This window comes from Delphinapterus leucas, chromosome 8 (genome assembly GCF_059928025.1).
Source record: "Delphinapterus leucas isolate spDelLeu-1000000601 "Yukka" chromosome 8, BTC_Dleu_Yukka2, whole genome shotgun sequence".
Classification (NCBI taxonomy): domain Eukaryota; kingdom Metazoa; phylum Chordata; class Mammalia; order Artiodactyla; family Monodontidae; genus Delphinapterus; species Delphinapterus leucas.
In genome coordinates, this window is record NC_143136.1 from 35,121,702 (window position 1) to 35,142,874 (window position 21,173).

General features: G+C 41.2%; 1 protein-coding gene across 1 annotated transcript in view; it reads right to left on the reverse strand.

The window, feature by feature from the left end:
• Positions 1 to 20,424, reverse strand: part of LOC111171714 (aldehyde oxidase 1) — a 61,735-nt gene extending 41,311 nt beyond the window's left edge. Inside the window, exons 1-15 of the mRNA XM_022567369.3 lie at positions 20,257 to 20,424; positions 17,490 to 17,586; positions 15,871 to 15,979; positions 14,260 to 14,386; positions 11,864 to 11,925; positions 10,775 to 10,864; positions 10,056 to 10,136; positions 8,854 to 8,998; positions 8,050 to 8,142; positions 7,049 to 7,200; positions 6,765 to 6,858; positions 5,319 to 5,428; positions 4,110 to 4,294; positions 2,991 to 3,153; positions 826 to 918 (exon numbers count right to left, since the gene is read on the reverse strand). Coding sequence (XP_022423077.2) covers positions 826 to 918; positions 2,991 to 3,153; positions 4,110 to 4,294; positions 5,319 to 5,428; positions 6,765 to 6,858; positions 7,049 to 7,200; positions 8,050 to 8,142; positions 8,854 to 8,998; positions 10,056 to 10,136; positions 10,775 to 10,864; positions 11,864 to 11,925; positions 14,260 to 14,386; positions 15,871 to 15,979; positions 17,490 to 17,586; positions 20,257 to 20,323 — 1,668 coding nt within the window. The 5' untranslated portion in view covers positions 20,324 to 20,424. The remainder of the gene's footprint in view (positions 1 to 825; positions 919 to 2,990; positions 3,154 to 4,109; positions 4,295 to 5,318; positions 5,429 to 6,764; positions 6,859 to 7,048; positions 7,201 to 8,049; positions 8,143 to 8,853; positions 8,999 to 10,055; positions 10,137 to 10,774; positions 10,865 to 11,863; positions 11,926 to 14,259; positions 14,387 to 15,870; positions 15,980 to 17,489; positions 17,587 to 20,256) is intronic.
• Between the last annotated feature and the right edge of the window lie 749 nt (positions 20,425 to 21,173).

Consider the following 21,173-nt stretch of genomic DNA (forward strand, 5'->3'; position numbering starts at 1 on the left):
ACTTTCAACACTTTCAATGGAGTTTGGCATATTTGGATTTTGAATATATTGAACCTAAAAACTGAAGAGATATATACCAACAGGGAACTGTTTGTTATGACATACTGTAAGCTTTTATAACTAAATTCAACAATAGATCCAATGAACTGAATCTATTTAAAAAGCATCTTTAAAAAGCCTTTTCATGCTCTTGACTTAATAAAACTCTCAAGGTAAAGTTTCTTGATAACAATTTCAAGGAGAAGCACTGAATCTTATCTAGTTTACCAACAGGAGGACTTCAGGCGATACTCTTATGATGTTGTAGCTGAAAATTCTGTTTGAAAGTTATGAGGACTTGTGTTCTAATAGCCAGCTTTCATTAGGAGACCTTGAAATTAGCTCTTAGAACTTACGTTTGATTCAACTCTAAAACTCTAACTCACAGAGAAAACACTTGGAGAATGGGGACTGGGGGAGCAGAGTATCTCCACATCCAAGCAAAATAAATCAGCAGCTCTGCCTTTTGTTGTGTTCTGACTTCCACAATGCCAAGGCCAAGAGCATATGGCAAACTAGGCAGCTTGTTCATGTCAGTGGTACAAGGCCACAGAACAAAACACACAGTCCTCAAGTTGAAAACAGACATTTAAAAAAATTACCACTGCTAGCTTTATTTTTAATCACAATACTGCATTGATTTTGAAATTTTACTTAACAGTAAAGAAGGCTGCGGGTTCACCAGAAGGCGAGCTCGGGCTAATACATCTTGACAATCGCTGAGAGATAAGTGAAGAAGCTTTAGCCCAGGACCTCTGAATTAAAAAGAAGAAAAAAGCCACTAACCTGGTACTTTAATGTTCTCCAGTGATGTCTGGAATGAAGCTCTTCTAAAGCACTCTCGTACTTGTCTGTAAGGCTAGGATAGTGAACAGGGTCCTGAAAAGTAGAACCACTGTAGATATTTAAAATATGCCACGATGGTCTTGGGAGGGAGGCTAACATGGCTCTTAGCAAGCAGCTCTACTGTGAAGTCTAAATTTGTTAAGTACTTCCCTAATTCAGAATCCTGGAAGTAGAAGCAGGGTTCTCCCTGACCTCCAGGACACACACTCTGGAAGGTCCACACATATGACCACATATTATGAAGAGCCACATGAAAACAGTAGATTACTGACTCCCAATACCTTTAAGTTTCTTATGATACTTCCACATGCCTCCCTAAATGATTTGAGGACTTACAAACCAATAAAACGGGAGAGTAGGAGCTATAAGTAAATGATTGGAAAGGAAGAGAGTAGTTAAGCCAGGAAAAAGTCAGAGCCAAGGTACACCACTGCAAATGAGCATCAAGCTCTGCTTTGTACCGCCTGGCCAATCAGGAAGAAGAGAAACTGCGGCGGGCTGCATCTCTGTCACAACCTCACAGCAGTAAGCATTCTGGGGCCCCAGGAGGAACACCTCCTAGAGCTGAGGAAAAGTGGGTCAGTTTGGTCCTTAGGCAAGACTTCAAACAGTGCACCTAATGGCTATTTTTTACAATTTTAAATTTTTAACAGAAAATTAAAGCCAACAAAGGCTATTATTTTTAATAGCAGAGGAATATTAATAGAGGAAATTGAATAGAAGGTAAAAGACTACAAGATGGAAGCTGTAATTTATATCATTTGATTCATCCAATAAATTGTATTAGTTTGCTATTAATTGGAGGAGTGTATAGTTGGCTTTATTACTTTTTCTCTTTTGATTACCTAGTGACAATATGTCACTTATATATGATTTCAAGCTTCTATTCTAAAAACTTTGATACAAGTGTTCTGGCTCTTGGTTCTCACATATAATGAGAAGATACCTTCAGAAGCAATGATAAGCGAGAACTCTGCCTCTAATTTAAAGTGATCATACCAGGGCTTCCCTGGTGGCGCGGTGGTTAAGAATCTGCCTGCCAATGCAGGGGGACACGGGTTCGAGCCCTGGTCTGGGAAGATCCCATATGCCGCGGAGCAACTAAGCCCGTGTGCCACAACTACTGAGCCTGTGCTCTAGAGCCCGCAAACCACAACTACTGAGCCTGCATGCCACAACTACTGAAGCCCGTGTGCCGAGAGTCTGTGCTCCGCAACAAGAGAAGCCTCCACAGTGAGAAGCCCACGCACCGCAGCGAAAAGTAGCTCCCACTCACCACAACTAGAGAAAGCCCGCATGCAGCAACGAAGACCCAACACAGCCAAAAATAAATAAATAAATAATTTTATTTAAAAAAAAAAAAAAAAGTGATCATACTAATTTCTATACCACATGAGGAATGTTCTTGGCTTCTAGTCTAGTTTGGTCCGCTGATTGTAGCTTGGGATTAATGAACCAATATGGCTGAAGTTCCCTTTGGGTCTAGCAAATTTATTCCAAACTTTTTTCAGTTGTATCCTCCCTTGCCAACAGTCTTGTAACTCTAATTGTTTGTCATAAGGGAGGCCAGGTGAAAGAATGCCCGATGCTTACTACTGTGATTATGACTACCAGTAGGCAGTCTTCACCATGGTTCTCTGAAGCATTTTTCCTATGATGACCCATTTCTCAACAACCTTGTGGAGTGGCTGCCATTGCCATCTTACAAGTGAGAGAAAACAAAGCTGAACCCAGAGAAGAAAGCCAAACGTACAAAGGTAAACCTCGACAGGTGGAAGAAACGCTTTCCTAAGGGAAAATATATTCAAATCATTAACAAGTTTCTGAACACCATGGAGACATACAACAGGTCAGAAACAAAATAACTGAGTGGTATTAAACCAAATCCCGCACGACTCTGTGTTCTTCTACTTGCCATTCTTCCCCAAACACTCACTCCATCAACAGACGGCCTGCCATACGCCCAGCAAGCCCGTGAGTCTCCGATTTGGGTTGTCTTTTCTATTCTATTCTACAGCTATTTGGCAGGGAGTTGTTGCCGCCACTGTGTGTATCCCCAGAGCCCCCAAGACTGGGAAAGGTAATGCATGGTCAGTTCCACTTACCATCCTCTTCAAAATCTGTGACACTTCCAGGTAGAACTTGAAGAGGAAGCTGACGATGAGAGTCCTCCTGAACTCCACCCTCCCACCTGGGGCTGAGCCTGGGAGGGAGACTTCATCCAGAATCAGCCTGCAAGCTGTGTCCAGCATCTCTTCATTCCAGCGCCTGTGGGCGTCAAAAGAGAAGACTCCTTGCCCAACAGGACTCACTACCTCACAGGCTCAGTGAGCTTGTAAGACAAATAGCAACCGTTTAAGGCAGCAGAAAAAGAGTACAAACTCCAGAGTCAGGCAACCCAAGTTCAAATCACAGACCACCACTCTCAAGGTGTCTGGCCCGGGCCCACCAGTTCATCATCTCTGAAAGGGCAGTAATGGTAGAACACAGCTCCTGGAATGGTCGTGAGAAAGAAATGACAACTCATGTTAAGTCCTCAGCCCAGGAGTAACTGCTCCCTATATCACTAGAACATTTATTGCATGCCAGGTTCTGTTTTACGTACCTTATACGTATCCATTCATTTAATCCTCTCAACTGTCCTACGAGGTGTGATTATCTCCCTGACTGATAAGGAAACTGAGGTACTGTAAGATTAAGTGAGCTGAAAGAGATCACACAGTTTATAAGAGCTGAACTGAGATCTGGATGCAGGCAGTGTGGTTCAATCAAGATCGTGGTTTTAACCGTTAGTCTATTACTGCTGAAATGTTAACTGGTACCTAGTAAATGCTCAAGAAATACTGGCGACTAGTATTACGTATAGAAATAAAAAAGTTAGGTATGCATGTGCATTTAGCAAGTTATTATAAAACAAACTCCCATAATCTGTCTTTCATAATGGTAAATTATTCTCTTATGATAAAGAATGCAGATTTACTCATTTTGCTTACTGTGTCTATATACTATTGGGAGATGGGTTCACACACACACACACACACACACACACACACTATATGGTGTCCACTTCAGAATTCACTAAGACACATGGGAATAATCATGAGATCTTATTGGAATTCCATGTCATTAAACAGAAAAGTAGTAAGCATTTTTCTTCTTGTAATTACATGACACCACAGAAAGAGCTGCTCTATTACTTGGAGGCTAAGGACATGAATCCATACCTTCTGATGAGTTTCTGGCAGGAATTCTTTGCACAGATGGTGGTTGGACCAACGCCTCCATATGCAATGGATAACTCTCTAATGATGCCATCTCCTCCTCCAAAAAAAACTCGCATTCCCGAATTGACTATCGCTAGCGCATTCTGTTGCCGCTGGGCTTGTCGGAAGGCTGACACAAACTCCCACTGAAAGCAAAAGTGAAGTGGCACCTATAAAAGCACACTGAGGTACAACTGTGCACAAGGCAGTTTGTTTATGTTGCCTCATTTGACCCTTGCCACACTCTCTGTTATGGGCCAAATTGTGTCCCCCCTCAAAATTGATAAGTTGAAGTCCTAACTCCCAGTACCTCAGGATGTGACTGTATCAGGAGATAGGGTCTTTAAAGAGGTGATTAAGTTAAAATGAGATAATCAGGGTGGGCGATGATGCAGCATGGTGGTGTCCTCACAAGAAGAGGAAATTTGGACACGGACACAAACAGAGGGAAAGCACACGGAGACACAGGGAGAAGACAGTTATCTAAAAGCCAAGGAGAAAAGCCAAGGGAAAGCCAACCCTGCAGCACCTGGATATCACACTTCCAGCCTCCACAAGTAAGAGTGTAGTTAAGCCACCCGGGCTGTGGTTCTTTATTATGGCAGCCCTAGCAAATTCATACACCCTCCAAGGCAAGCTTGATTATTCGCATTTACAGAAGAGGCATCTGTAATTAGGAGTGATTCAGTAATGAGCTCAGGGTCAAAGTAGGTCTAAAACTAGGATTCACTCTTGAGTCTGACTCCAAAGCCCTTCTTCTTACCATTAAGTTCTATTGCAAATTTATAGCCTCTTCAAAACCTCAAGATATAAGCAGAAGTATAGTTTTAAGTCTTATTTAGGAAAAAGCCTCATGGTACAAAGAATTTTTAAAAATCTGTAAGAAAGTAACTTTAGAGGTTGGTTTGGGTGGGGGGAAGGTGGGGAGGGAGAAAGAGACACAGAGAGTGAAAGAGAGGTGGCGGGCAGGGTTGGGAAGGAAGGTAGAGTCAAAGGTCTCCAGATTCTAGCAATGATGGGGGGTATATAACACAAGTGAAACCTAACTATTCACAAATCCTCATATTCTCCACTGCAAACGCTCAACACCTTTTCTTAACCCACCCTATGTTGGAATTAACAAGCTGTGCACTCACAAGTAAAACCAAGAAATTGAAAGGACATTCTCACCTTCCTCAAATAAGGGATGTTCACTGAGATCAAGATTTCTTCAGGCTTAAGGTCAGCACTGGGGCACTTTCTGAGAAACTGCTCATTTAAAGGAATCTGTCGTTTTCCTTCTGTGGAAAGAAATGACACTTTCCCTGGAATCTGTTCTATTAAACAATCAAACTCCCAAAACTTGGGAAATAATTCTACCAAATATCACAGGAAATTTATTGTTTGAGGAAAAAAGTGCTCTTCCTATGTTTAAAAATCTTTCACCATGAAATGGCATCTTGCAATGTTTCTTCCCATCTAGGGCCCACCTTTTTTTTTTTTTTGCCTTCCTTGCTTGATTATAAATAAAAATATCTAGCAGAGTAGACCAGAGGTCAGGTAGAGTCGGACCTTGGCACTCTTTCTGAACAGCATGATTCATTTTGAGCTTTGTAAGAAGGGAGAGGACATTAATATCCCTTTTGATATTCTAATAAAGTCATTCAACAAACATTTATTTATAACCAAGAACCCTACTTGATACAGTAGTGAATAAATAAATTGCCTTTAATGAACTTTTATACTAGTGGGATGCAGTCTTATTTGTTTATATCTTTTCTCAGCACCAAAAGAATTTCTGTTCCTTAATCAGTATATTGGGGGGAGGAACCGTTTAAAGCTATAATGAAATAGGACTTCGGGATAAAGCTAAGAAGCATTTGATGTTCATATTTACATCACAAAACCTATTTCTCAATAAATGATTTTTTAAAGGATGTTACTTAAATTGATAACTGAATGTACACCTTCTTCCTTAAGATAATTTTGTGGTTTAGATGACATGAAGAGTAGGCATTTAACAATGCAGGTAACAGAAAGTTAGTACATATTTCTAAATGAAAAAAAAAAACAACGGATGTACAGAGGACCAATGAAAACTTCCTAATAATTGTCGACAAAGTTAAAATAAAAGAAATAACTGAAAAGTCCTGGATTTACTTTCAAAAAACAAAACTCAAGTAAATAAATATAGAATGAAGCCCAACCACTGTTCAATAGAAAAAGGTCTGCAGGCTTCCATCAATGACAGCATGAGCACATAGCATGACGTGGGTCTCACATACTCCTGTACCACCTGGAGAAAGTCTTTGACAAAGGGGCCCAGTCGTTGTCAATAGCCTAGAGTTCTCTCCACTATTCAGATCACACCGGGACACTAGCCAACACTGGTCGATGTCAGGTGACCAGTATGGGAAAACATCTAGCACAAGTCCTCAGAAAGAAAGAGATGAAGACATTGGGTGTGTGTGCATTTAGGACCAGACTGACCAACTTTCCAAGCATCCAGAAAGGCAGAGGAATTATTAATATTATAAAGGAGAGTAATTTTCAAAACTGGACTTCCTGCGTCCCTAGAGAGGCAAAAGGGTAGGAGGAACAGGGTTTAATAGTCCCTAAGAAGGAGCTGTCACTTACCTTTTGATAGCAAGTTGAGGGTACAGTTGCCCACAGCCAGGAGGGGGTTCAGATCCGAATCTGGATGCCTGCTCACTATGTGGCCCCCTAAAGACTTTTTAAAATAATGGGTTATTTTCACTCCACTTATGTAATTATAATGACACAAGTGGTAAAATAAGAATCAAGCAAGACTTTGGAAAACTATTCTTTCTGTCTGTTCCAAAAGAATGAAAATGTCATGATTTATCAGGGACAGTCATTCATGGGACACATACTAGATGTTACAGTCGTCAGATACATACAGCCATGTTCCTGATCTGGGATCCAGCCAGAGTTCCCAAATGCTTCAAGAGAGCCTGGTACATCTGTGTCTTCTCCTCCGGGAGCTTCAGGATCACATTAGCCAGGACGTCCTTCACCTGAGCCAGGCTGAGGGCAGCACCTAAGGTCAGTCCTGAAATGAAATCATTTGTAGATAACGCAATGTGATCATTGCTGACCTGGAAATGTCCATTAGATTTTAGACTACAGATATGGGATCTTTATGCTAGATACATGCTACCCTGCTTACTGGTGGTCATGGTGGTGACGGTGGGAATAGTGGTTGGTAATGGAGGTGTTAATGATGATGGTGAAGGAGGTGATGGTGCTGGTGACAGAGGCAGGGGTGAGAGTGATGGAGGTCATGGAGGCTAAATTTTCTGAATACTCACTGGGTCAAGCACTACGCTGAATGCTTCACAGAATCTTCTTGAATTCTAACAAAGCTTTGAAGTATTAATAGCCCCCCACACACTGAGATTCAGTTAAGTAACTTGACTAAGTTTTTCAGCTAATATATGACATGGTCAGGAACTGGACTCCAGAGCCAGCCTCCAAACCCACATTTCATTGCTTCTCATCATTGTCATTAAATCAATTTCCTTTATTGAAATGGAAAAGCCAGTTTGTAAGCTGCTTCATATGTAAACTTGTTTGGTTACTACTGTGCTTCTGGAGAGCAAAGGCTCTCTTTATCTTCTACCCAGCACTTAGCACAGTACCCTTCACTGAAGAGCTGTTACATTTCCCTCACACAGCAGACATAAAAGTTCTTCAGTGAAAACCCGACTCTTCAGACAATTAGTATCTCGTATAATCATAAAGAATTCTTCCCTGAGCCTCCTCCAGAGTTATCACCTTACAAGGGAGTCTCTCTGTATATTCTAATTATGAATAAGACTTTTTTTGCTTGTCTGCTGAGCAAAGCAAATAAGCTGATTAATGCATTTTAACTAAGAAAATAGGGACCTTAAGAACTCACCATTATCTGTATAGTTTACAACACTCAGTTCTTCAATTCTATCAGGAGAAATTATAACTGGGTGAAAGATGCCTTTAAATTTCATGTCAGGCCCTGAAGGATTAGGAAAAAAAAATAAGCAGACTGAGATGAAGGGGGGATAACTGCCTTTTAAATTTTGAAATTGTGATTAAAACTGATGTCTTTAAATATATAAAAATTACATATCTATTGGTCTGTTTATTGCCAAATCACACACACAGAGAACGGACGGGTGGATTTTCACTAAACTTGGGGAACTCTTTGGACTCGTCAGCCTTAAAACTTGGCAGACACGTCCAAGACCACTTGTGGTATACTCAAAATTCTCCTTGGGAAGACTCTAGGAGACTCCTCAAAGAAGTAGGCAGTCAAACTGAGTTTACAATGGACACCATAGAAAGAGCCTGTCACTGCAGCTTAAGAAAACCTATTATGGCCATTGAGACACCACTGAGAGAGGAAACAGCAATTTCAAATACCAGCCCCAGATCAGTCTCTACATGGAAAGACAGGACAGCTGTCACTGGAGCTGCTGCTGCTAATTTGTCACAGAGCAGGCCTCTTGGGTACAGCTCTGTGCACTGCTCCGGTTAGGGCAACAGGAATTCACTTATGTGATGAAGTTGTAAGTCTCTTGAGCAGTGCTCAAGGGAAGTCAAGTATAAATAATTCAAAATGTTATTTCAGACTGCTTTTTCTGAGAACATGCATATATGAGGTTTTCTCCTCCCCAAAGCCCTTTTCCTCAGTTTCCTCATAAGAAGTCCCTGGGGATCTACATACCCACAGAGGTGTTCCCCATGACAACCGGGGCCTGGGGATACTTGACTTTGGCTTCTAGAAGTTCCTTCAGGGTCACTGGAGAAATCCATGTCATTCTGTCACCACCAAAAATCCTGGTCCTTTGTGGTTGTTTCTCAGCCATTGTCTATTGAAAAAGCAGTAAAGATTCAAGATCGTCTCGTGATAATATTTCCACCTGTTTCTTCTCTGTCTTTACAGGAACAGAGACAGGAGATAGAGATCTTTTTAAAAAATAAAGTAGGGCCTCCCTGGTGGCGCAGTGGTTGAGAGTCCGCCTGCCGATGCGGGGGACGCGGGTTCGTGCCCCGGTCTGGGAGGATCCCACATGCCGCGGAGCGGCTGGCCCCGTGAGCCATGGCCGCTGAGCCTGCGTGTCCGGAGCCTGTGCTCCGCAACGGGAGAGGCCACGGCAGTGGGAGGCCCGCATACCGCAAAAAAATAAAAAAATTAAAAAATAAAGTAAAAGTGGGACTTCCCTGGTGGCGCAGTGGATAAGACTCGGCGCTTCCAGTGCAGGGGGTCCAGGCTCGATCCCTGGTCAGGGAACTAGATCCCACATGCCACTAGTAAGAGTTCACATGCCACAACTAAGGAGACCATGCGCTGCAAGTAAGACCCAGCTCAACCAAATAAATAAATATTAAAAAAAATCATCATTGGAAAAAACAAAACAAAATAAAATAAAATAAAATAAAAGTCACCTAAAAGTAGAGCTTTACTAGGAATCAGAGTACAAGATAAAATGTGGCAATATTTTACTCCTTCTGGAGACTATTCCAATACATCTCCCTTTGGTGCTTTTATATCTCAAAAGAATCCATTTCAATGCTTAAAAATACTTCACATGCTTAATTTCATCAAAAAATTTAATGGAAGAATAAAACTCAGCAAAACCGGAAATACAAAACATGTCTAAATCTACAGATGCTGTGATGTCTTTTCAGGACATTTTTTAATACATACCATCTGCTGCTTCTTACATTCAACTGTCCCCTGGTGGTGACTCCACCCTCATTCCCCCATCTCTGCCCTGATCCCATACTCTTTAGACCTTGGACTGAGAATGGCAGGTGGATATTACCTATTCGCCAATCAGCTTTCGAGAGGATCCATAAGCAAATATCCTTCCTGGCATTTCACCGTGAATTCCTCTAGGATGAGCTCAACTTGGTCTTACTTACCATTAGCTCAGGAGGAAATATCAATTCCTGAGTTGGATCCAATGGCAGAAACTCCTCTTCTGAGAAAAGTTTTAGATTTGTCTTAAGAAGAGAAAGTACCAGAAGTTATTGTCATCAGGCAATTCTCCCTACTTTAAATCCTTTTGTGGAATAAGGTCAGAGGAAGATAGGCATAGAAGAGACAGACAGACAAAAAACCCCACTGGTCAGCCATGGTACCTGGGCTCTAAGCCAAGGGCTCTAACACAGACCAGGTCACCAGCACCTCAGTGCAGATGCTGGTGGGCCTCCAAAGCCCTCAGCCCCTGCACGTGCTCCTTGGAGTCTGGGGGGAGCACAGGAGGCAGCAGCGTGAGACACAACTGAGAGCCAGAACACTCCCCTGAATTGCCACCGCTCTTATCACTCCCTGCCCTTCCATTTCCCTAACATCTCCACTAGAAAAAAGACTTGAAGAAGGCTTTTTTTAAACTAAGAGATCAATGTGTTCTCCCTCCTATAGGTAGTTGTATGTGACCGAGAGTAACATCAGGAGTGAGGGATGAAGTTGTTAGGTTAGATTTTTTTTTTTTTTGATAGACATGGGGTGAGAATGGGGGAGGGGACATGCTGCACACCTCAAATTAGCTACCTTACGCAACCATTTAATCTTCCTAAAGGTAAGTTGGTCTCTACTCATGTCCTGAGAAAACCTTATAAAAAATTTACATTTCACTGACCTCATTTCCTTCCTCAAACTCTGGTAATCCATTTATTCCTTGATCCAAACAGCAAACCCCATTTTCTTTACTTTGATAGCAGCCAGAAGTCTAGTGGGTGAAAAAAACAAATAACCAAGAATTTATTGTTGATTCTACTAAATATTGTTTTGGCTTTATTGAGATATAATTAACAAATAAAATTGTGTATATTTAAAGTGTACAACATGACTATTTGACATGCGTATACTTTGTGAAATGATGACCACAAGCAGGTTAATTAACACATCCATCACCTCACAGTTACCATTTGTGTGTGTGTGTGTGTGTGTGTGTGTGTGTATGTGTGTGTGGTGATAACACTTAAGGTCTACTCTCTTCACAAATTTCAAGTACACAACACAGTATTATTACTATAGTCACCAGGATGTAAAGATCTTATAACAAAGTCTGGCACATGGCAATAAATATTAACAATGGTTGATTTAATATTTCATTAACAAGAAATAATTTATTAATTTATTATTAATTTACTAATAAAGAAATATTAACAATAACAAGTATTATTATTATCACTCTGTTCTTATGATACACTGCTTTCATCATTTAAATTCCAAAGGGCCATCTTATGTCCCTCATTTCAACATTGTTTGTTCATCTATTCATTCAACAAGCATCGATTGAGTGCCTAATTCCATTGGTGCACAGTGACTCAGCCTCCGCGTCAAGCAGACCACATTCTGGTGAAGAGACGGAAGAGCAAATGGGCAATTGCACCACCGTGTGCCCAGCGCTGTGATAGGGGTGCGGGAGCAGCGGGGCAGGGTACCCAACCCAGACAAGCAGGTCAGTTAAGACCCCTTGGAACAATGACCCACAGCCAATGTCGAAGTGCTCAGGTGCTGCCTGTGTGGCTACCAGGGCAAGCTCAATGAACCAGGGTAGGCGCCCTGCTCAAGATCAAGTAACAAACAGCAATTACGGACCTTGAGATAAGAAGTAGCCCTGCATTAGTGAAATGGGCTATTCTCCTAATCACACCTGCCAACCTGCACCATTTTGTTTCATTGAGGAAAAAATATACTCAAAAACGTGTTCCTTTCTACTCACTTTACAGAAAGTCTTGCATGCATCGATTATGGGCCTGTATCCAGTGCAACGGCACAAGTTACCTGGAGGGGAAAAACCCAACTCTGTTAATCAAGGAACCTAGAGAGAGGCACCGTCTGCCAGATGCATGCTGGAAATAAGGACCCCATCCAAGAAGGAAGCCCTGTTTGACATTTTGGTCCCCAAATCCACAAAGTCGGATTTTTTTTTGTCAGCTACTTGGGATACTTGGTTGATAGTCTTGAGGTAGTCTAACAACTCAGCTATTTGTACTTTCTCTCTGTAAACAGTTTTTATATCCTCTGCTTGTGATAGGTGCTCAAAGAACACAATGATTTCAAGCCAAGAACTCTTGGTCTATGGGCACATTCAAGAGCTAAGCTTCACAACCCAAATGCCCATCACCAGATGACTGGGTTAAGAAGATGTAGTATATATACATATAATGGAATGTTACTGAGCCATAAAAAAAGAATAAAATACTGCCATTTGCAGCAATGTGGATGGACCCAGAGAATATTATGCTAAGTGAAATAAGTCAAAGACAAATACTGTATGATATCATTTATATGTGGAATTAAAAAAATAATACAAATATACAAAACAGAGACAGACTCACAGACATAGAAAACAAACTTGTGGTTACCATAGGGGAGAAGGAAGAGGAAAGGTAAATTAGAAGTATGGGATTAACAGATACAAACTACTATTTATAAAATAAACAACAAGGATTTACTGTATAACCCAGGGAATTTTACCCATTATCTTGTAATAACCTATAATGGAATATAATCTGCAAAAATACTGAATTACTATGCTGTACACCTGAAACTAACACAATATTGTAAATCAACTATACTTCAATAAAAAAATTTTATTTTCCATATGCAGTAAAAGACAATGTAAATAAAGCTACATTGTACATCATCTTTTTTGGTATTTAAAAAAAGAGCTAAGCTGCAGTTGATAGAAAGATCAAAGGCATTATACAGCAGCAAAGATAACTTTTAAACTCTGGAAGCAATTGGGCACACAATTTATTTACAATAAATCATTAGGCCAGTGCTCCTCCACAGTGGTCCACATCCCATGTTCTCCTCCAACCCCCAAACCTGGCATCTGTTTAAAACACAAAGCCACTGAAGCCAGCTGTCTGGGGTTGGGTCCCAGGAATCTTCATTCTTTCCAAACTCCTATGTAAGTCTTAAGCACCTGAAAATTTGAGAACCCCTCGTCACTTGTTCACATCACAAACGGCCACGAGATCAAATGCATAAGACGACTTAAGGGAAATAAGGCAGAAGACAGTTTGTGTCTTATGCACCTCCCCTTTCTACTTCTGTTTAGTCCTGTCTTCCCTGGAACACTTTCGCAGAGGAGCTGAACACATGAGCTTTAGGCCCACGTAACACGGCAGAGAAATAAGGTCCCTGGGAGACAGGAGACAAGTAGAGCCATGAAGAATTTCACCAGAAATAGGATTTGGGAGGCTCTTATTCTTTAGAATTTTTCAGAGTCTTGTTAATGAAGGCCTCCTCCAATGCGCACCCCATCCCCCACTACACATACACACACACACACACACACACACACACACACACACACACACTGAGCTCCTGAACTTGATAAACTACCTCCAGATAAAGACAGCTCTTTGAAATAAGTATCACCAGAAGATGTCAGTCTCTTTGATTTCATGTTGTATTCATCATGAGCCCTCTGATAACTTCATATTGCCCTGAGAGCACGCACCCAATAGGAGAGAGCAGCATGTGGAGATAACTGGACCCTTTCTAAGGGTAAATGAAAAAACTGGCTTTGTAATTATTATTAAAATAAGCAAACAATAAAAAAGGGAGGAGACTCTTATAGACTAAGAGAGACTTGAGGGTTTCCCTGGTGGCGCAGTGGTTGAGAGTCCGCCTGCTGATGCAGGGGACATGGGTTCGTGCCCCGGTCCGGGAAGATGCCACATGCCGCAGAGCGGCTGGGCCCGTGAGCCATGGCCGCTGAGCCTGCGCGTCCGGAGCCTGAGCTCCGCAACGGAGAGGCCGCAACAGTGAGGGGCCCACGTGCCGCAAAAAAAAAAAAAAAAAAAGAGAGACTTGAGAAATATATCAGCCAAGTGCAATGTGTGGATCGTGTTTGAATCCTGATTTGACTCCTCCACTTATTGGTGACATAATTTTTAGTAAATTACTCTCTTTAAACCTCAGTTTCTCCATCTATGAAATGGGGGATAATAATAATGCCTACCTTATAAAGTTAGCATAAAGAGTCAATGAGGTAATGTTTATATAGCACTTAATGCAGTGTGTGGCACCTGATAAATGGCTAATGTTAGCTATCATTATCAACATCATTTAAAAATTAAAGCACACACACATATAACCTACCACCAAGAGCATCAGTTAACTGACTCAGGGTGGGCTCTGGATGGTTCCTCAGCAGCGTGTAGATGGACATCACCATCCCAGGGGTGCAGAAGCCACACTGCGTGCCATGACACTTGGCAATCCTCTCCTGGAAGCACAGAAAGGTTGAAAGGCAGAATCTTGGGCCTGACCCGAGACCTAGTGAATCAGAACCTGCATTCTAACAAGATCCCTGGGCGGTTCACATGCACATTAAAGTTGGAGAAGAAGCCCTGGAAAATCCTTCTCAGCCTTGGTGTCTCCCTTTCTTGGGCTGGGGTGGTGGTGATGACTGGTCCTCAACAGCTTTTGAGCTTCATTGAAGGTTCTCAGCTTTCAGAATCACCAGGGGAGCTTTAAAATTTCCAAGGTCCAAGCAGTACCTCAGACCATTTGACTGAGAATCTCTGGGGTGGGGCACAGACATATATTTTTTAAAGATTCCCAGGTGTTTCAATCTGTAGTCCAGAATGGGAATCACCGAGATAAAGGAAGTCCTTCAAAGAAATGAACTGAATTATATTCAAGTTGAGGGGAAAAAACCCTTTTATTTCCCAAGTGCCTTTATCTGCCCACTATTGCCCTAACACTTCAGCACACAGGAATTCTTTTACAAAGTGCCATCATTAATCCAAAAACAATCAAGAAGGAAACATTGCCTTGATTTCTCTTCCAAATCTCCCCCCAGCCCCCAGCCTGTTCTTTTTGGAGTCTAACTTCAAAGGTGCAACCCCATTTCAGAAGCCGTCATCTGTCTACACTGCAGCCAGGAGATGGGCGGCAGGTACTAAATGAAAGGGTGTCTTCATGCCTCCGAACAGCCGAGTCTCACAAGCACACCCAGGCAGAATCTGCTCCTTCTAGGTAAAGAGGTTTCATAGAAAATAAACAGAACCCAAGATTCCTTCAAGCAGAGAGAATTTGAACTTTGGCCATTTTCTATGTTGCCCCTATCTTTTTCCTCTTCCACCCTCTCCTCTTAAGTGGTACTCATTAACTTAGATAAAAACAAGTAGCAACAGCATTTTTCTGGGTAATGTATACATAACTGAAAGAGTTAGGAGTCTGAGATGCCCTTTCATTGAGGCAAAGTTCTAACAAGGTGCCTCCTTAGGAGAAAAGCTTCAAAATTCATTAACAACTCCTATTATATATCTTCCGAACAAGCCCTAAATTTAACAAATCTTTTTGGTAGCTGAGATTTTCACTCAGCTTTAAAATCATGTTATTTTCCTCTTTATAGAAAAAAATATATTAAGATTATATCCCCCAATGCACTTGGCTCTCATTTCTTTATAAGTTTGGAAAATGTAAAATGGACAGGTCCCATCTAATTAGAATACAGAAAACAACGCTAAGTGATGTCAAGATTTTTTTTTTTTAAAGAGAAAGTTCTCTAGTCTTTCAAAAGTATTTTTCTAAGAAGTCAGTCACATGTCCCAGGTTTCACTCCTGGCCCCCAGCTTGGTGTCATCTGTTGGCTGTGACCAAGCAGCAGGGCTCATTGATCTACTGTATTAATTTCAAGAACTCATCATGTCATTAATGGTTTTCGAAGCACAGAAACCCTATGAAGAAGAGGTGCATCCTCACCTGAACAGGATGAATCCTGGTCTTGGTGCTTCCTATGCCTTCCACTGTGGTGACGGCAGCACCATACAGAGAACAGATGGGAATCAGACAGGCGTTGGCTGAATAATGTCTTCAGAATGAAAAAGAGAAGCACAAACTACATTGTACCCAGTGGGAAAGGAGCACCTCCAACATGGCAGGTTTTGTATAATGTCCTAGGCTTTGCATATACATTTTGTCCTTAGCTCATGGCCATTTTACAGAATGAGACTCTGAGGGTCAGAGTGAGTTGCTCAGGATCACAGCTGGAGTGTCAGATAGGATTCAAATTAGGCCTCCTAATTCTAACTCAAGAACAGTTTCCACTAACGTTGTTTTTTTCTCTTGATTGAGGGGCTGACATTCTCCTCTCCAGTCACTTGTGACAATCACCTAGAGCATGTTTCATCCTCCAAGCAGATGCTGGGCAAGGGGTTAGTTGGGCGATAAAGTTAAATGGATATTGTGCCTCAGAAGAAGAAATAGGCTGTGGATACAGAACTCCTCAATCCCACAAACCTACTGCTAGAAAATGTCTAACTCAAAACGACTCCTAAAATGTTCTCATTTACCAAACAAAATTACAGATGGCCAATAAATACATGAAATGAACGTTCAACCTCAAAAGCAATCAGGAGAGATTCAAATTAAGCAATGAAAAATCATTTTTATCCAAGAAAATGACAAAGATTAAAAAAATTGTAATATGCATTATTAGCAAAGGTTTGGGAAAATGGAATTCACATACTGCTGAAAAGAATGTAAACTGATAGAGCTCTTCTGAGAGACATTTTGCTGGAAGGCATAAAAACTTAAAGACGCACTCACTCTTTTATCCTCTAATTCCATCTGCATGGATCTATCATAAGGAAATTATCAGAAACACAAATATAAACATATATATACACATGAATGCTCACTCTCCTTATAATAGTGAAAACCAAAAAATAATCTAAGTGATCACTATTTGGGGGTTGGTTTTGATACACCCAAACAACAGAACATATACAGCCATTAAAATTATATTTATTATTTTGAAAAGATACTCATGAGAAGTTCAGCAAAAAATAGAGGTTTCTAAGCTGTATAGGCAGTATGCTTCCTTAAGTATACACACAAAAGAAAGACTGGAAGAATATTTTTCATTTATTAAATAAATGTAAATATTTATTGAGTGCCTACTGTGTGCCAGGTGGAGTACCAGGCACTAGGATTCATTGGTGAACAAGACAGATAAAATCCCTGCCTTTGTAGAGTATATATTCTAGTTGAGGAAGATAGACAATACATAGGTACATAGACGATACATACATACACAAACATATGGTGAGAAGTGCTATGAATACCTTAATATAGGCGAAGGGAGTAGGGAGTTGCCGAGGTGAGATGGGGCACTGCTATGGAGAAGGTGATCAGGGAGGGCTGAGAATGTAACATTTTTGCTGGAACCGGAATGATTTGATGCCCGTCAATGTATCCCCAATGCCTATCACAGTTCCTGTCACATAGTAGGTGCTCAATGCATATTTACCAAAGGAAGAAGAAAAACAAAGTTCAAAGCTACAAAATTTCAACCATATCTGGACTTTGCAGCAAGGTACCTTATCCTCTTGGTAATGGGGTTACATCGTGATATCATCACCGTGCAGGCACCACAGTCTCCTGCTCCACAGCCATATTTAGTTCCTGTGAGTCGGACTGGAAAAAGCACAGTTAAAGATAATGTGTTTTCCATAATTCTCTTTGTGAAATAGCTCTGGCCTTAGGAGACAACACCATCAAAGACTCTTAAATGTACAGTTAAGTTTGATACTTATTTATCAAATAATGTATGTATGTCTTAGCTGCTATTATTTATAATCTTGTAAATTCTTGATTTACATTTGCATGCTATATCTAGTCTCTTCCTTTTTAAAACAACTGGACCCCAGGTTGCCAAAAATAAGGCCAAACTTAAGAAGAGGAAGAGTCTACACATATAAGGCCTTGAGGATTTGAAGGTATGAGTACACTGCATATCTGTTCTTATCCTTATCTGTGTCTTTGATGACATACAAAGTAGAATGTCAAATTGTAAATAATTCTTAGAATATTTGTGTCATGTTATACAAGTGTGCCATATTTCTCTGCTTCTCAGTGGCAGAAACTGCTGGTTGTTTCCCAATACCTTTTCCCTCATTCTTTCTTGGTAATAGAAATCTTAATTTTTGAGCTACACACATGGTTGCCCAGGATTAAAAAAATACATTTTCACAGCCTCCTCTGATGCTTGGTGGGGTCATTAACAATGTTGGCCAATGGGATGTAAGCATAAAGGCTGTTTTTGACGTCCAGGAGGGAAATGTCCTCAGAGGGAGAGGGGTGCCCCTCCTTCATCCCTTACTTCTTCCTATTTGCTGGAATTCAGATATGATGGCTGGACCTCAGTGAGTTATCTCTGACCATGAGGAGAAAGCTTCTTGCTGAGGAGGGTGAAGCAGCAAGACAGAAAGAGCTTGGTTCCTGATAATGTTGTGACAATGCTTTGCTAGCCTGGATCTACGTACCTTTGGGATTCCTTTATGTGAGTATGACAACCATGAGAATGTGCCTCAGGGACTTCCTTCAACATAGAGGGCAACTGACCAAGAGAGCCAACTGCTGCACTTTGATATCCATCACCCCACTTTTCATCAAGGCTATGCCTCGCACGGGCTGCTTCCCACCAATGGCTCAGTGCTATGCAGAGGTATGGGAGTCCTTGTCAACCATTCTCAGTGGCTTTGATGAACGTGCCTTAGACTGCACAGCAGTCTGAGACCCTTCTACTCAGTCTTCTCTCCCTCTCTTCCTTACAGGTCTCAGTCTTCTATGGCTGCCTCCCTATTTCACTCAGGCATTTTTCCTAATAAAACCCTTGAATATTTAATCTCATTTTTTAGTGTGTGCTTCCCAGAGAACCTGAAATAACACAATGAGAAAGAAATAAACTATCTTGTTTACTGCTATTGGGATTTTCTGTCACTCACAAGTGAACCAAATCTTAAATATCACATTGGTACCATGGATAACCAGGAAATAAGTATTAATTACTTTTATGTCCAAAAACCTCGAGGACTTCCCTGGTGGCACAGTGGTTAAGAATCCACCTGCCAATGCAGGGGACATGGGTTGTATCCCTGGTCTGGGAAGATCCCACATGCTGCGGAGCAACTAAGCCCGTGTGCCACAACTACTGAGCCCGCGTGCTGCAGCTACTGAAGCCCGTGCGCCTAGAGCCCGTGCTCTGCAACAAGAGAAGCCACTGCAGCATGAGAAGACTGTGCACCTCAACAAAGAGTAGCCCCTGCTCGCCACAACTAGAGAAAGCCCGTGCACAACAATGAAGACCCAATGCAGCCAAAAATAAATAAAATTAATAGAATAATAATAATAATAAATCCTTGAATGACTTTCAGAAGATAGCTATTGATATTTTCTGAGTTGTGTGCTCTTTTGGGAATTTCACTCTCTCTGGGGGAAAAATGTACAAATTCCCATTGTCACACAAGTTTGCATATAATGTAGCGGGGTCCACAGACCTCTGGAAGCCCACTGGAGTTCATGCGTAGCAGGATAAGAATCCATTCCTTAGATGACTTTTATTGAGAAAGTTTTTCCAAGATAACATTTTCAGGTTTAATGTCTCTATTGTTCTTTCACTTTCATTTCAGGAGATTTCTGTGCTCTCTTTTTCTTTTTTTAAATAACTTTTATTACTTGTTTATTTATTTATTTTTTATTTTTGGCTGCGTCAGGTCTTAGTTGCAGCATGCGGGATCTTTCATTGTGGTGCACAGGCTCTTCACTGCAGTGCGTGGTCTTCTCTCTCTAGTTGTGGCTTGCATGCTCGGTAGCTGCGGCTTGCGGGCTTAGTTGTCCCGCCGCATGTGGGATCTTAGTTCCCCGACCAGGGATCAAACCGTGACCCCTGCATTGGAAGGTGCATTCTTAACCACTGAACCACCAGAGAAGTTCCTGTGCTCTCTTTTTCTAATGTGCACGATGATTAGTCCTTGAAGGTAGAATATCAATATTGTGACTCAATTCTAAAGGGTGTTTAATTAAGCCATTTTAGCACCCATTGTTTTAATTCCCATTGTTAGCTTCTCCATTTTATTCAATATATTTAATGCCTAAAGAGAGATTAGAAAGAACTTGGTTCTCTGATAAGCACAATTGTTCACTGCCTACAAAACTCCAATCTAGGACTTTCTTAAAGATGAACATAAAGCCCCAGTAGGGAATATGACTCATTGTGGCTCTAAAAAGATATTTGAAATAACACTTGATGAGGATATCAGGGATATACACACATACACACATATGCACACTCAAGGCAAAGGATACGCTTCTTCCTCAGATATGGTAACAGCATTGTTTCAGGATCGACATTTTTTTCTATCACCTGTACCATAAGAAAGAGTTTAACTCACAAAGCTGAGACAACTAGAATATTTACATCGGTGATTTCATGAACATGCGCTCTTCTACTCATATTCTAAACTTGATTTAATGTTTACGGAACACCTGTGATATACAAATCACCTCTCTGAAGTGTGAAGTCTACATCTTGAGCCCCGGCCACTACTCTGCCACTGTCCTTGGTCCTGAATTATCACTGTTCTCTAAGGCGGTGGTTGTTTCTGCTAACAAAACATTACTGACTCCTGTCCAACTTCTCCTAGAAAGTCTGAGGCAAGTGAGGGTAAAGATAACAGTAGAACTGAATATAGGAGCGGGAGGAAGAGAAAGAGAGAGGTGGGGGAGGTCTCCTGGACTAGAATAGTCTCTGAGAAATTGATACAGTTTTTTTTTAAAGACTTATTTGTTCACCATGTTCAAAGAATTACAGTTTCCAGAAAGAGATCACAACCAACCATGGCTCCCAAATCTAAGAGACAAAGGATGATACAAACATGTGCAAGCAAAGACACACTTAAGAAGTAAGTTTGTGTGGGCAGCCTAGCAGGATGGCAGTTAGAACAGGGGCACCCAATGGATGGCATGACTGAAATGTCACGGTTGGTTATGTTTTCCAAAGTGACCGTGTTTTCTCTTTTTTGATGACAAATTTGGATTTCTTTTACATTCACAAATAGAAGCATGATTTGCTTCACAATTTCAGAACTAGAAATCATCCTTCACCATGTTATACTAATTTTCCCTTCTGGAAAGTAGGTGACAAGGGGACACATGCTTCCTCACCCTCAATTCTAAGTGGCCATAGGCCGGGCAAAGTGAGGCACGTGCCAATTACCAAGGTC